The sequence below is a fragment of the Amblyomma maculatum genome, chromosome 11 (assembly GCF_055883805.1).
Source record: "Amblyomma maculatum isolate TAMU_Amacu chromosome 11, ASM5588380v1, whole genome shotgun sequence".
NCBI lineage: Eukaryota > Metazoa > Arthropoda > Arachnida > Ixodida > Ixodidae > Amblyomma > Amblyomma maculatum.
Genome location: NC_139354.1, coordinates 126,334,314 through 126,348,159, shown reverse-complemented (window position 1 = coordinate 126,348,159; position 13,846 = coordinate 126,334,314). Strand labels below are relative to the sequence as shown.

The window sequence follows — 13,846 nt, the reverse complement described above, 5'->3', positions numbered from 1 at the left end:
CTCGCCAGCTGTCACGATTCTTCTGCGCGTTGAGTGAACTCCTCGGCGCCAGCTTCGAGGTCACGGCCGTCGTGGGGCAACATGGCTTCTAGCATTGTCGAAACTTCGCGGCCATACAATAAGGAGATGGGCGTCATTTGCTTTATTTCCTGCTGGGCCATGTTGTACGCAAACGCGACGTATGGCAGGACGTGATCTCAAGACCAATGTTCAACATCTATGTACATGGACATCATGTCGACGAGAGTTTTCTTCAGACGTTCTGTCAAGCAATTAGTTTGTGGATGGTAGGCCGTTGACCTGCGATGGGTAGTGCCGCTTAGCTGCATGACAGATTCCAGAAGCTTGGCAGTGAAAGAAGTGCCTCGGTCCGTTATTATAACTGTCGGGGCGCCGTGCCTCAGGACGATGCGTTCGATGAAAAATTTCGCTGCCTCGATTGCTGTACCGCGCTGGAGAGCCTTCGTTTCAGCGTAACGCGTAAGGTAATCTGTAGCGACAATTATCCACCTCTTGCCCGAATCAGAAATTGGAAAAGGACCCAACAGAGGCCTGGTGGAGGTGAGGTCTTGAACTACATGTCACAGGCCTCTCGCAGCCGTTCATCGAGTCTGAAGCGGCTTCCGTTTGTGTCGACACTCGTTCATCGCTGCAGGCGTCGACTCTGGGGTCTGGCGCCGGAATTCGCTCCTCTACCTGAACCGACGCCAGCTGACCAGCAGTTCGAGACTTCTGCAATAGCCCAGGCAAGTCAGCATCAGTTTCTGCGTCAGCAGCATCGTCCGCTCCCCAGTTTCCACGGCGGCGTACTGAGGAAGAAGTCGACGACTGGATCGACCAGTTCGAGCGAGTGGCGCAATTTAATCAGTGAAGCCCGGCTCAGAAACCCCGCAATGTATATTTCGCGCTTGAGGACTGTGCTAAAACGTGGTATGAGAATAGGGAGGCCAGTCTTCAAAACTGGGATTCCTTTCGCCAGCAGCTGCGGGAAACCTTTACCAGCCACGACCGCCGTGATCGCGCACGTCGCCTCCTTGAAGCCCGTGTGTAACTACCTAACGAAAGCGTGGCCATGTTCGCCGAGGACGTGACCCGCCTTGGCCGACGGGCGGATCCCGACATGACGGAATCAGCGAAGTTGCGCCACCTGATGCAGGGCGTAAAAGAACCCCTCTTCGCTGGTCTGGTTCGCAGTCCACCTCAAACCGTCGCGGACTTCATCAATGAAGCTACCCTTATTGAGCGAGCCCTGCAGCAACGCTACCGGCGCACGGAGTCTGCCTGTGGTCAACCCTTCAGCCTTGTGGCCACATTGAACGGGTCCACTGAAGATCACTCTCTGCGTGAGCTGATCCGCGAGGTAGTTCGCGAGGAGCTCCTCAAGTTCAATCTTGGATCGCCTAACCCGACTGCCGCGGGTGTCACCGAAGCCGTGCGTGAAGAAATCCGTCAAACATTTTCACCGCCTGAGTCACTTTTGGAGCCACGTTCTATGAACTACGCAGCGGCTCTTCGTCGGCCTGCAGTGCCTCCTGCGCAACAGCTTCGTTTCGAAGCACAGACGCCGCCCACTCTGCAGTTACCGTTCTACCAGCCTTCCCACCGAGCACCTCCACCAGTGTCACGTAGCCGTTTAGGCCCGTAATCAGAAGGTTGGTGTTTTAATAGGGGGTTGACCTAGCAGGCACAGAAGAGCAGGTCCAGAGCACTGAGTGTCAGGAGTCGACTTCAGCTTCTTCTTATGCCACTTCTTCGAGTCCGCGCACGAGACTCTCGATGAGCAGCCGCCTAGCGGCTGCTGTTGCACACGCTACAATATACTTTGTGATATCACTAATAACAAACACACTTAAAGAAAATCTAGACAGGGGAAAAAGTGCATCACGTCAACAGCTGTTTGAAAATCAGTTTGTGATACTGAGCTGGCGCCATTATATTGCGAATGCTCTTCCTATTTAATGTATAAATTGAAAGCTCTTTATACAAAATGTTGGGCAACACGCCAGAAAAGTGTGGATTAACTGAGTGTTTAGAGTGGTGAATGAAATACCACTGAACAAGGTTAAAGGGGGTGCGCTTCAGTTCGCAGGTCGGGACAACGTTTCGACAAGTGAGCTTGCCTTCGTCTGGGCAAAGCGATCATTGCTGACCATCGGTTAGAACTGCTACAGCTGAGGCTCAAAGGGAGCACTGCAGGTGAGGCTCAAAGGAAGTACTTTTGAAAGACAAATATGGACCACCTTTGCAGGCTGCGAGGTGTGAAACTGAGTCTCGGCCCACCACGCAGGGAGGCGGGGGGGGGGGCGCAGCTGGGTTCGTGGAGCTTTTCCCAAGCGCACACCCCTAGAAAAGCCGCGTGCCAGGCCAGGGGACGCTATTGCCCATTTTTACCGGTCGTCAGTTATAATCGGTGATGATCGCTTTGCCCGAAAGAAGACAAGTCCACTTGTAGAAACGTTGGCTCGACCAGCGAACTAAGGCGTACCCCATTTACCCTTGTTCAGTGCTCCTTCATTCCGTGCAAACCATCTTCTTCATCTCGTTCTAGAGCGGTGAAGGTTATTGGAATATGTTCTTTTTATCACGCTACTCAGTGTGTCAACCGAAATGTTGATATTTTTTATCACGATTTTTCCTTCGAATGAAAATGATCCTTTGAAATTATTATTACAAGCATTGATGAGTTCCTGGATCTAACTAAAATCGAAAAGGGTGTAATATGTTTCCAGCGCCAATCCTTGACAGGCTTTCGGGAAAGCGAGGAAACTGGCTACATTTAGAAAGTTGCACATCTTCTTATCCGGGACCTCGCTTCCCGTGGCTCCCACCGATATGTTTTTGTTTTTGTGGTTTACAGGGTTTTAAGCACCAAAATAATGTCATTATTATTCTAAGAGTTCGGTGATAGCTTTTTTGTTCCGTTCAGTGGCAGAGGTGACGGAACTACGCTACAATTGAATCGAAAACATCCGTCGGTCCCGCACCAAAAACCCAGGTGGCACAGGGGTGTGAGGAATAAAGCATTTAAAATAAAGAATTGCTCTAGATTATAGGAGATTAACTTGTATATAGATTTGGACAAATTACAAACGATTAATTTCAGCTTCAGCTCGGGTTTTAGCCGCAGACGTTCACAATTATATCAAGACATGCGCACTACCACCAAGGCCATGATGTCAGTTTTTTAAAGCATACAATTTAATGCAGTCAAACAGTGTTTTGTTTACATTATCTAATTAAAATTCTTAGTCAGCGGTAGAAATAATTCAATACCGAACATTTCAAGGCATCGGTCTCAAGAAGAATGGCACTAATGAGGATGCTACCCAGTTGTACCGCAGCTCTCTAGTCCGTCTCAACATACGATTATTACAGGAGAAGTATCGTTTATTTTATTTCTAGTTTCGAAGACCCAACTCAATCATATATTCAGATTAGCAATCAGTTATTTTACATGCTCTGCTGTCCAATCCAGTTAGACATTATTACTTTTAGTTTCGAGATATTAGAAAACAGAAGCGGCGTTGATAATTAGAGTTTAAATCAGATTCAATCATCAGTACCCTCATTAGCACATCGAAGAACACCACCGCTTACTTCTTTAGAGGCAAAGGAGTTAATGGGAAACAATTTTAAGTCGCATACAATGATATTGCTAGAAGACACATTTCATTTTTTTTTGAGCAACGAATTTAAAACCATGCTTGATTTCCTGAACTTGCAAAATATTCTTTTAGGGCTGCTGAAACAAATATTTCATTGTATTACGAAAATGGTTAATGTGCGGGGCTTCTGAAATACGTGAAACGCATTTAGGTGCAAGGCAAAGTATTGAAAAAAGAATTAGTTCAATGTACTTTGTAAAATTTCCAGTAAAATAGAAATTTATAAACAGGCTGCGAAAACGCTCATAGCAAAGCACAACTTTTGTTATAAATCTGTTTCAAAGGTGGATCTGAGCAGACAGAAAACACAGAAAGCGCAAGACATCAATTTTATCTGTAAATGGGCGAAACTATCAAACGTGACTGGCCTAAATAAAGACGTCCACAGGGAACAATCTGCGCCACCTGATGATCCATTTAATTAAACCCACCGCGAGGCCTCATAAGTGCAAAACCAAGTTTAGGGTTGCATGCACTTGATATTTGCGCTAAATATTAAGCCTAGGGCAGTCAATTACCCGCATAGTATGAAAGGCGTCTAGTGGCAGAAACAAGCTACAAGTGGTAACACTGCCAAATATTGTGATTACATGTGGAACGAACTTCTGAATAAACGATTTAAAACCAACATGGAGCATTCACTACCTTCTATAATTTGTGGATACTCGTATGGCGCGGCAAAGCACTGCAGTGACAAGATATGTATGTAACCCTAGCATAATCGTACGCAGCCGTTACGGACGTGGGTGGCGCTGGCCAACACTCTAGATGATAGTATAACGCAATATAAATACAACGAAACACAATATAAATACATAACAGTGCAAAACTCTGGAAAGCAGTGGCTGTAGCAAAGTGTTAGAGAACCGGATGCGAATTTTTGGAGGAAGTATGTTGAAATCCCAGCGGCAGCGAGGCTGTTTTATCTTATATGTAATAAATGATCCCGTTTTGCTCTCACATCGATCAATTGGAATAAAATGCCGTAGCGCTTCTTTGGTGTTAGCTGCCTTTAGGTTCATTTATATGTGTCTTATAGCGAGGCCCTCATATTCCCAGTTGCTTGCTTTCGAACTGCAGATACGGAAGGCTTTGCATACTGTCACGTTTTTTTAATTACCTTGGTATGGTGGTGTCGCAAGTGAGGACACCACGACAGTGTTTATGTTTGGGGATGTATGAACGGAGTGCTGTAAACGTGCCAGACATGTTATAACATACTTTACTCTTTTGTAATACGTTAAAGGACAATGTAACAAGGTGTTGAACCTCTTATCGAGCCACAGGCACCATGCTCCAATATTACATATTTAAAGCATTGAAAACCCCTAAATTTAGCTCACCTTAATCCATTGCCCTCCGGAAAGGCACTCATGCATCAGGTGAGCTCTGCTGGCCATATCACTGCAATGGCGAATGGCCATCGTCATTTTCGTCGCGATGCATGACCTAATGTCTAAACCAAACGTCACACAACCTCGTGGTGAGGAACAGGGTCACCAGTCATAGGCTTGGAGCGCGGCGAAGTCAGGTAGTCGAGTACATTATCTTTTTTCACCATGGCCTCTTGGTGGATACGCTGAAAATATATTGTCACGTGGGGGTGACAAGGTCGACGACACAAATGAAGGGTCGATGATTGCACTGAAGAAAATCTTTATTGGGCTGACTTGCACCCACAAAAGAACTAAGCAACTCGGCGGCGGCGATAGCAACAAACATGCTCGTCGGTGGTCGGACCAAGAATGCTATTCCCACTCGTCAACGCTCAATTTAAAGACTGCACAGAACAATCTAGATAACATCGCAAACAGCTACCAGCACGGGCTGGAACATTGTGGAAAGACACCCAAGTGGCCGGAACCTTCGAGACAGATCTCGGTGTATCTTGCGCTACAACAAAACTGATAAAGGTGTGACTCACGACATCGAGCATTAACAAACAAAGATTACGGAACTGATACGCGGTCCAGAATCAGAGTCATAAGTCTGTATGCCGGCGGCCGTTGAAAAACAACAAATACTGTTTTGAAGGTTTCGCGGCATTACTCCCACCTTAAGGGGGGACACGGCTCTTTGGCACCAAAAATCGGCCTGAAAATCGGATTTTCAATTTTTTCATTTTCGTATTCCTCGCACCATTCCGCATCTGCACGCAAATTTTCATCCTTATACCCCGCGTATTTATGAAGTTATAGCGATTAAAAAATGCAGTACCACACCCACTGCCCTTTAAATTGTGGACAAACGACACCCAATTTCGATCGCCCGGCGCATGAGAACTACGCGCTCCACCGCGGCGATTTTGGTCTCGTTCGAAAGCGCGCGCTTTCGGCTTATTTTTTCTTTCGGAAAGCAACCCTGTGCGCTCCGCCTTCCCCATAAAAAACAAACAAAAAGATAGCATGCAGCGCGCGCTACTATTGGCCGGTTAAGGCACGTGATCAAAATGGCGTCGTTTGGTTGGTTCCGGCAAGCTAGCCCTGAAATGCGGACTCCCAGTGACGCCATTTTGTCTTTCTGCCGACCACGCTAGTGCAACGCGAGAGTCATGCCAGGCGCGAAGAAGTACCGCTCTTTGCACAAGTTCGGGCGAAAGCAACCAAAGAAACGCGTTAAGAATGCGACTTCGTTGCATACTGTGCAAGAAGCAAGTGCCAGTGCTGCGGGATTGTGTGACGATCACGTTGCGGGCGGCGACGCTTCTCCGATTCCGCTGGACAACGGCGCCGTTCTTCGTGCCGACTGCAGTCGTGTACGTATTGATACCGCGCCTGTCACTAACAGTGACATAACTCAAGTGAGTGCCCGTGAGCAGGCTACGCTTGATAGACTGGTATCGACGCCGGCGACGGCACGAAAGACCAGCGACCGGAGCTATGGCCTCGCAGTAAAACTGATCGTGCTGTGCGACAACTGCGGTGAGATTGCGGCCGAGTGGAACTCGCGGAGGGTTGACGGCGAGAAAAGGTGCAATCCTTTTGAGCTGAATATTCTGGCTAGTCGAGCAATGCTGTCGACCGGTAACGGCCAGACAGCAATGAACGATATCTTTTCGGCGATGGGGTTGTCGCGGCGCGGGATGCACAACAAGACTTTTCAACGGCACTTTTCAACGGAAGAACACACTGCAACCCGCTGCTACCCGAGCCGCCACGACCGTTATGGCACAAGCCGCGCAGGCAGTGGCGAAGGTCTACGATGACTTGTGTTTTGGGCATAGGGGGAACATTGCCGTGTGCTACGACGGCACATGGATGACGCGCGGACACTCATCACATATAGGCGTCGGTGCCGTGGTGGAACTCTTCACTGGTTACGTGCTTGATTATGTGGTGTTGTCAAACTTTTGTCTGGGCTGCGAAATTGGTCCCAAGCCAAACACTGACGGCTACGAACTTTGGAAATCACGCCACCAGTGCCAAAAAAACACCAACTCCAAGGCTGGTCAAATGGAGGTAGAGGCTGGCAAAATTCTGTTTGAAAGATCTCTGCAGCGCCACAACATGCGCTACACAACCATGCTATGCGATGGGGACAGTCGCACGTTCAGTGCTCTTAAAGATGCTGCAATCTATGGCTACATTGAAATAGTCAAAGAGGACTGCATAAATCACGTGCACAAGCGTATGGGAGCAGCTTTGCGCAACCTCTTGCAGAGACACAAGGGTGCAGGGAAGCAAAGTCTTGGCGGCAGAGGAAGGCTGACAGCTGATCTAGTTGACAAGCTGGCAATATATTATGGCCGAGCGCTTCGATCAAATGTAGGTGATGTGGATGCCATGCAGCGAGCTGTGATGGCGACATATTACCACATCACATCTACTGATGACTGCCCCAAACACAGTTTGTGTCCTACCAGTGAGAAGTCATGGTGCCGCCACAACGCTGCAAAGGCAAAAGAGGAGCCTGCACCAAAGCACAATTACAGTCTGCCAAGAGATGTGGCTGATGCTCTTTTGCCTGTTTATAGTCGTTTATCAGAGAAGAGCCTGCTGCAGAGGTGCATTCGGGGGAAGACCCAGAACTCGAACGAAAGCTTCCACTCGGTCATCTGGACCTTGATCCACAAAGAGCGGCACTCATCACTGTTTGCTGTGGAAGCAGCCACAGCAGAAGCTGTGCTGCGCTTCAATGCCGGCTGCAAGCATACAGCAGCAGCAATTCTGCAAGAATGCAGTACAAATGTGACAGCAACTGGGTCCAGGAGAGCTGAAGAAAAGGACTTGCACAGTAGCGCACGTTCTGCAAAGAAGCGGGCGGCTTCGCTTGGCGTTGCTAAAACAGAAAAAAGAAAACACCGCGACAGCATGCACCCCGACTATGCTCCTGGTGCATTTTAATAGCATGAGGTCTTTGGGGTTGCCCTTCCTGATTAAATGCCGTGAGGCTTGAGTGCTTCCGACAATCCCCCAATTTTGGTAGTGTTGCATTTTTTAAAGATCAATATCTCTGATCCTGTTCTTGCTATTGCTTTAAAAATTTTTTTTCTAGAAAGGGAATCCTGCGAGTCTCATGAAACCAAGGTAAATGCAGTGACCACAAAAGAAAATTTGCTGAGAAGGTTATGTTGTCTTCGGTACCCAAATGGAATTTTACTTTCAAACGTTTCCTATTGCGTAACTTTGGCTCAAATTGGCATAGGCCATTAATTTTCGCTTCAGATCACTTTCCACCTGTTTCTGATCTTGTTGACATATCAATCATTGACATAATTTACACCTACATGCTGTGAAGTGTTTTTCCTCGTTTTCTCAAAACTGCAATTTTGAGGGTGCTGCAATTTTGGAGGAGAGATATCTCTTAGTCTATTTGTGCTATAGCTCTCATTCTTGTCTTGTTAGAAAGAGAAAACCTTCGACAGTGCCGTAGGACAAAAATATGTACAGTTGTTATGCGGCAACATTTACAGAATTAATTATCAATCTTAGGTGCCAACCTGGGCTTTTATTCATAAAAGTTTGACTTATTGTAACTTTGGTTCAAATTCTTCTACCACGTTAATTCATGACTAGCGGCACTCTATGATCCTTCTAGATCACTCTGGCAGGGCTATTCTCATCATGCCATAAAGTGTTTAGTAATTAACTCACCTCCAAACGAAGAACATGAATTAGGCAATATTTTGAAAGCTATTTCATCTACAAGAAAACTAACCAGATATTTGAAATCAGCATGCAAAAGTACATTAATGGTGCAAGTTTCAGTCAGATCCACCCATAAATAAGGAAAAAAGTTTTAAGAGGAGTGTCCCCCCTTAAAAGAACATCGCCTCGATGTTCAAAAACAAAGAAACTTAAACATAAACACTGCAAAGTTTAAACACCACAGATTCTTTAACGCACGTATTATGGCTTCAGTCGCACAACATGTACATACAATTTCTGGGCGTGCGCGTCGCCGTTGTGATGCTGACAATCCGTCGGGAATGACTTCATTGTCCAGTGGTCCGACGAAGCGAAGGATTTTGTATGTCCCAAAGTGTCGACGCAACAGCTTTTCACTTAGTCCGCGACGAAGAATTGGTATCCAAATCCACACTTGGTCTCCTGGGTTGTACTCTACGTGGCCTCGTCGTGAGTTGTATCGTCGACTTTGGTGTCCGATCTCGGCTCCGTCGTTTCTTCAGATCATGGCCGGGGCATACCGTATTTTTTGCTGGGTGGCGGTGTCGGCTTGCACTCTGGTCGTGTTGTCGTCGATGTCGTCGTGTGGAGCGGCAATGAAATAGCTGTGTCGTCGTTAGTGGTCGTCGTCAGCGGAGGATCTTCGTCTTTTCGCCGTTGAGCAACATCGCCTCCAAAGGTTGCTGCCTTTAGTTTCACCTATCGGGGGCTAGGAGACCATCCTTTTATGTATTCGCGGCCCGGCGACGCAAACCGGGCATTGTACGGTGATGGGGAGCGTGACAGACGCCTTGGCGACAAGTGCTCTCCGCTGCGCAGGAAGTCGTTGATTTCCTGTGGTCACTCGCCAGGACGGGGTCGTGGGGCGTCGACAGCGAAACCACGGAGGCCGATCCGCCTGTACGGGCAGTGACGGAGGATGTGTCCTGCCTCACCACAATGGAAGCAGAGCGGTCGGTTGTTTGCTGTCCTCCAGGCATCGCACTTTCTGTGGCTTGAGGGTCGTTTGTAGGCTTGGCGGACGGGGACCAAGGGACGGCTTTCGGAAGCAGGATGGTAGCGACGAGGGCTTGGGAGGTCGCGTCGGCTTGGGAGGTAGCGTCGGGGTGCAGGACGACATAATGCAGCTGCATAGTCCATCGCTGCTGATTCATGCACTGGAGCCGTCGGAGTCGTCGCTTTAGGAATGCCCAGCGCCTGCTGAACTTCTTCACGGACGACGTCCGCGAGCGTCGCCCCCTGGGGTTGTTGCGATGATGGCAGCATTCGGCGGAGCTCCTCTCGCACGATCTCCCGGATGAGGTGCCGAAGGTTCTCTCCGCTTGCAGATGCGCTGGGGTAGTGGCATGAGTAGTCTGGTTGAAGTGGTCGCTCGTAGTGGTGCATCCGGGTGTCCAACGTCTTCTCGATGGTCGATGCTTCACTTTCAAATTCTTCCACAGTTTTCGGCGGGTTCCGGACAAGCCCCGCAAAAAGCGACTCTTTAACTCCTCGCATTAGGAATTTCACTCTCTCACCTTCGGTCATGTTAGGGTCGGCGCGGCGAAACAGGCGTTTCATCTCCTCTACGTAGACCAGGACGGGCTCGTTTGGTAGTTGAATTCTTGATTGGAGGAGGGTCTGAGCTCTTTCTTTTCGAACAGAACTTGTAAAGGCCGTCAAGAAATGTGCTTTGAATGTCTCCCAATCCTTGAAAGAAGTCTCGTGATTTTCAAACCAAATTCGGGCATGTCCTTGAAGAACAAAGTAGACCTGCCTTAGTTTCGCAGCGTCGTTCCAGCCGTTGAAATCTGCTACACGGCCGAAAAGGTCCATCCAATCTCCCGCATCTTCATCCGGTAGTCCATGGAAGCAGGGGGGCTCACGAGGTTGGACGAAAACAACCGGTGCTGTAGGCTGGGCCATTGTCAGCGTCGATGCCTTGCGAGATCGAATGGGGTCAGGCAGCAGACCGTGTTCGGTTTGTAGGCCTTGAAGTCGGCGGCTGGCTCGGTGACCTGTAGGCTGGTCTTCCAGGGCGTCAGGAACACGGCTTGGGTCTTCGCTTGAATGATCAAAGGCAGCACCTCCACCAGACGTCACGTAGGGGTGACAAGGTCGACGACACAAATGAAGGGTCGATGATTGCACTGAAGAAAATCTTTATTGGGCTGACTTGCACCCACAAAAGAACTAAGCAACTCGGCGGCGGCGATAGCAAGAAACGTGCTCGTCGGTGGTCGGACCAAGAATGCTATTCCCACTCGTCAACGCTCAATTTAAAGGCTGCACAGAACAATCTAGATAACGTCGCAAACAGCTACCAGCACGGGCTGGAACATTGTGGAAAGACACCCAAGTGGCCGGAACCTTCGAGACAGATCTCGGTGCATCTTGCGCTACAAGAAAACTGATAAAGGTGTGACTCGCGACATCGAGCATTAACAAACAAAGATTACGGAACTGATACGCGGTCCAGAATCAGAGTCATAAGTCTGTATGCCGGCGGCTGTTAAAAAACAACAAATACTGTTTTGAAGGTTTCGCGGCAATATGCATGGGCTAACGCAGCGAAATGTGTTCAATAATTTCCTACTGTGCAATCACAATATTGAGTGTTAGCGATCCAAAACAGCGGCTACACAATGAAACAGAGCTACATGATTCTATTGAGGATTATATTTTAATGAGTACAGATTATAGCACGAAACCTCCGTTTGCGCCACTGCCAAATTTGTTAGCTTTTTATTCACATTGGGAGCGTGGCCACATATACATCTTCCGACAAATGTTTTGAATATTTAAAAACAGAGATTAAATGGAGACTATCAGTAGAAAAGAAAGAATATGAAATTATTGCCACCACAACGAATGAAAGCCTATCTTAATATACGCTACGAGACATCGCATGCTCTGGTCTTCAATGGCCGGAAGCCAAGAACGATAGTCACGCTGAGAGTCTCGGACGGCAATCCTGCCTAGGCCTTTGGAGTGTTGGCGTCTACACTTCGTCCTAGAGGTCTGAAGCACCGGCTCTTCTCTCAGCTGATTAGATATGCTTTAGCACAAGATATAAGAGATAGTTGGATGAGCATAGCTCCCATCGCGTAATTCAAGGATTATATCACTGAATACTTCGGTTGGAGTCTACCTTTATCACTTCGAAGGAATAATCATTACAGACTTTTTGCACATGAACTTTTTTATTAATCACTGGACTATATAGTCCGCACCCTTTGTGTACACATATTTTGCATAAAAATAGAACATTTTGACTTAGATCGTCCACACTCGGTGTAGAGTTTCCAGGGTGTAAGTTTCAACCAAAATATACTTATTAAACTGTCCGCGAGCAGTACAAGAAAGTTTTACAATTAAGCTTTGATTTTTGGTTTTGCTCGACAAGAAATATAGGCGCAAGAAATGCCGCAATCCGAAAAGGAGACGCAGCGGGAAAGCCGGAGGTCGTATTGCAGGCGGAGCAATAGTTAGCAGGCACTACTAACGAAAACGTGCACAAACGAAGATATATTACATGCATTTGTTTGAATGCTGCCGTGAAAGCTCCTCGTCTTTGCAGGTCCGTTGAAACCGTTTTTCAAGGACTCCTCCGCGCTTTGTCTTTAATTCTAAAATAGGCTTTAGGGCAATAATTCAATTAATGATATTTAATGAGGTTTTGCACATGAGCCTACAAATCAAACCACTGCAAATCAGCCACTTTAAGTACTGAGAGTAGATGCTATCGTAAATTATTGTTATCGAAGCTGATATCAAATTGCGATTCAGAGTTATAAACCTTTACTTGTGCAGTCGTACGGCCTTGTTTCTTTCTTGTTTACTTTGCTTTCGCAGCTGTGATAAACGACCTGAAATTGGTATCATTTATAGTCTGCAGAGCTTGATAGTCGGAACCTCACAAAGCCTTCCTATTAAGATATATGTATTCCATGGTCTGTAGTAAAAAACAAAAAAACAGCAACCAACAGAAAAACTTTGTTATCCTGCCTGAATTATTTTCATCTTTCTAGGTATGCATTAACCAGATGTGCACAAGCCACCCTCTCACGCCAAAGACCATTAGGGAACGTCTGCAGAAACACATCAGCAGCCCCTATAAAGTTATGATGTTGACGAGCTGAATAAACGTGTGGTCAAAATCTTCGCTTCGTCCTGCCATTTTAATTAGCGCTTAATTGATTTCGAGCGTGAAAGACCCGTGAAACGAGTCGCCGCTCTGCAGGAAGGGGAGGAATGTAGTAAGGTGAGTTACACTGCGCAGTGATGCGCCAGTAAGTGGGGTAACTTCTCGGTCGATCTGTGTAACTGCAAATATTTGTAAACATGTTTGAATATTCAGAAAAAAATAGAAATAAATAGTTTATTGTCGACTATATTAGATTATAATTATAACGCTCTATGGCATAGGGTCAGGTTTAGTTGTAAAATCCTTATGCTAGAAAGGCATGGCGCTAACGCGATGCGATGAGGGTGATGTAACGACAGCCATATGAGCCATCTAGCCAAATGCGGCCATTCTATGCGGTCGCACACCTGGGTAAAATGGAATCCCCTACAATGTATTGTAACATTATATACTCAAGGAAAAAAAATCTGGCAGCTCAAAATCTTGCATTCCAAAAGTACCTGAAGCAATCTTGAGGTCGTACACACCTTTTTTGATAAACATGGCCGCGATATCCTCAACGCGTCAGCGAAGTAATAGAGAGGCTTGTGGGTGCAGATGAAGGTTTGGAAGCTGTGACAGTGCGTGTTTTTCACACCGTTTTTTCAGTTTCGCTGAAAGCGGGCTGCGGGCGTCTACATTCGTCAAAGAAACTACTATAGAAATTTTTTCAGTGCGAAGTTTAGTTGGGTTAAGTTTCATTACTTCAATACTGCAATCTTTTTGCTTTTTTCGACCCTTAAATAAAGCAAGCCAAGAGTGGAAGAGCAAGATTCCTAGCGCTGCCAGGCCGGTAGGGTGTGCTTTAGAAATGGGTACCCACCCCCGCAGAACCTACTATATGTAAAATAAACAGTAGGCACCAAGAAAAGGAATGTTCTCCTAATCGG

The 13,846-nt window shown here is 47.1% G+C and overlaps 1 protein-coding gene across 1 annotated transcript in view; it reads left to right on the top strand.

The window, feature by feature from the left end:
- Window positions 1–12,926, top strand: part of LOC146174918 (uncharacterized) — a 201,051-nt gene extending 188,125 nt beyond the window's left edge. Inside the window, exon 9 of the mRNA XM_084585487.1 lies at window positions 12,802–12,926. Coding sequence (XP_084441613.1) covers window positions 12,802–12,912 — 111 coding nt within the window. The 3' untranslated portion in view covers window positions 12,913–12,926. The remainder of the gene's footprint in view (window positions 1–12,801) is intronic.
- The last annotated feature ends 920 nt before the right edge of the window (window positions 12,927–13,846 follow it).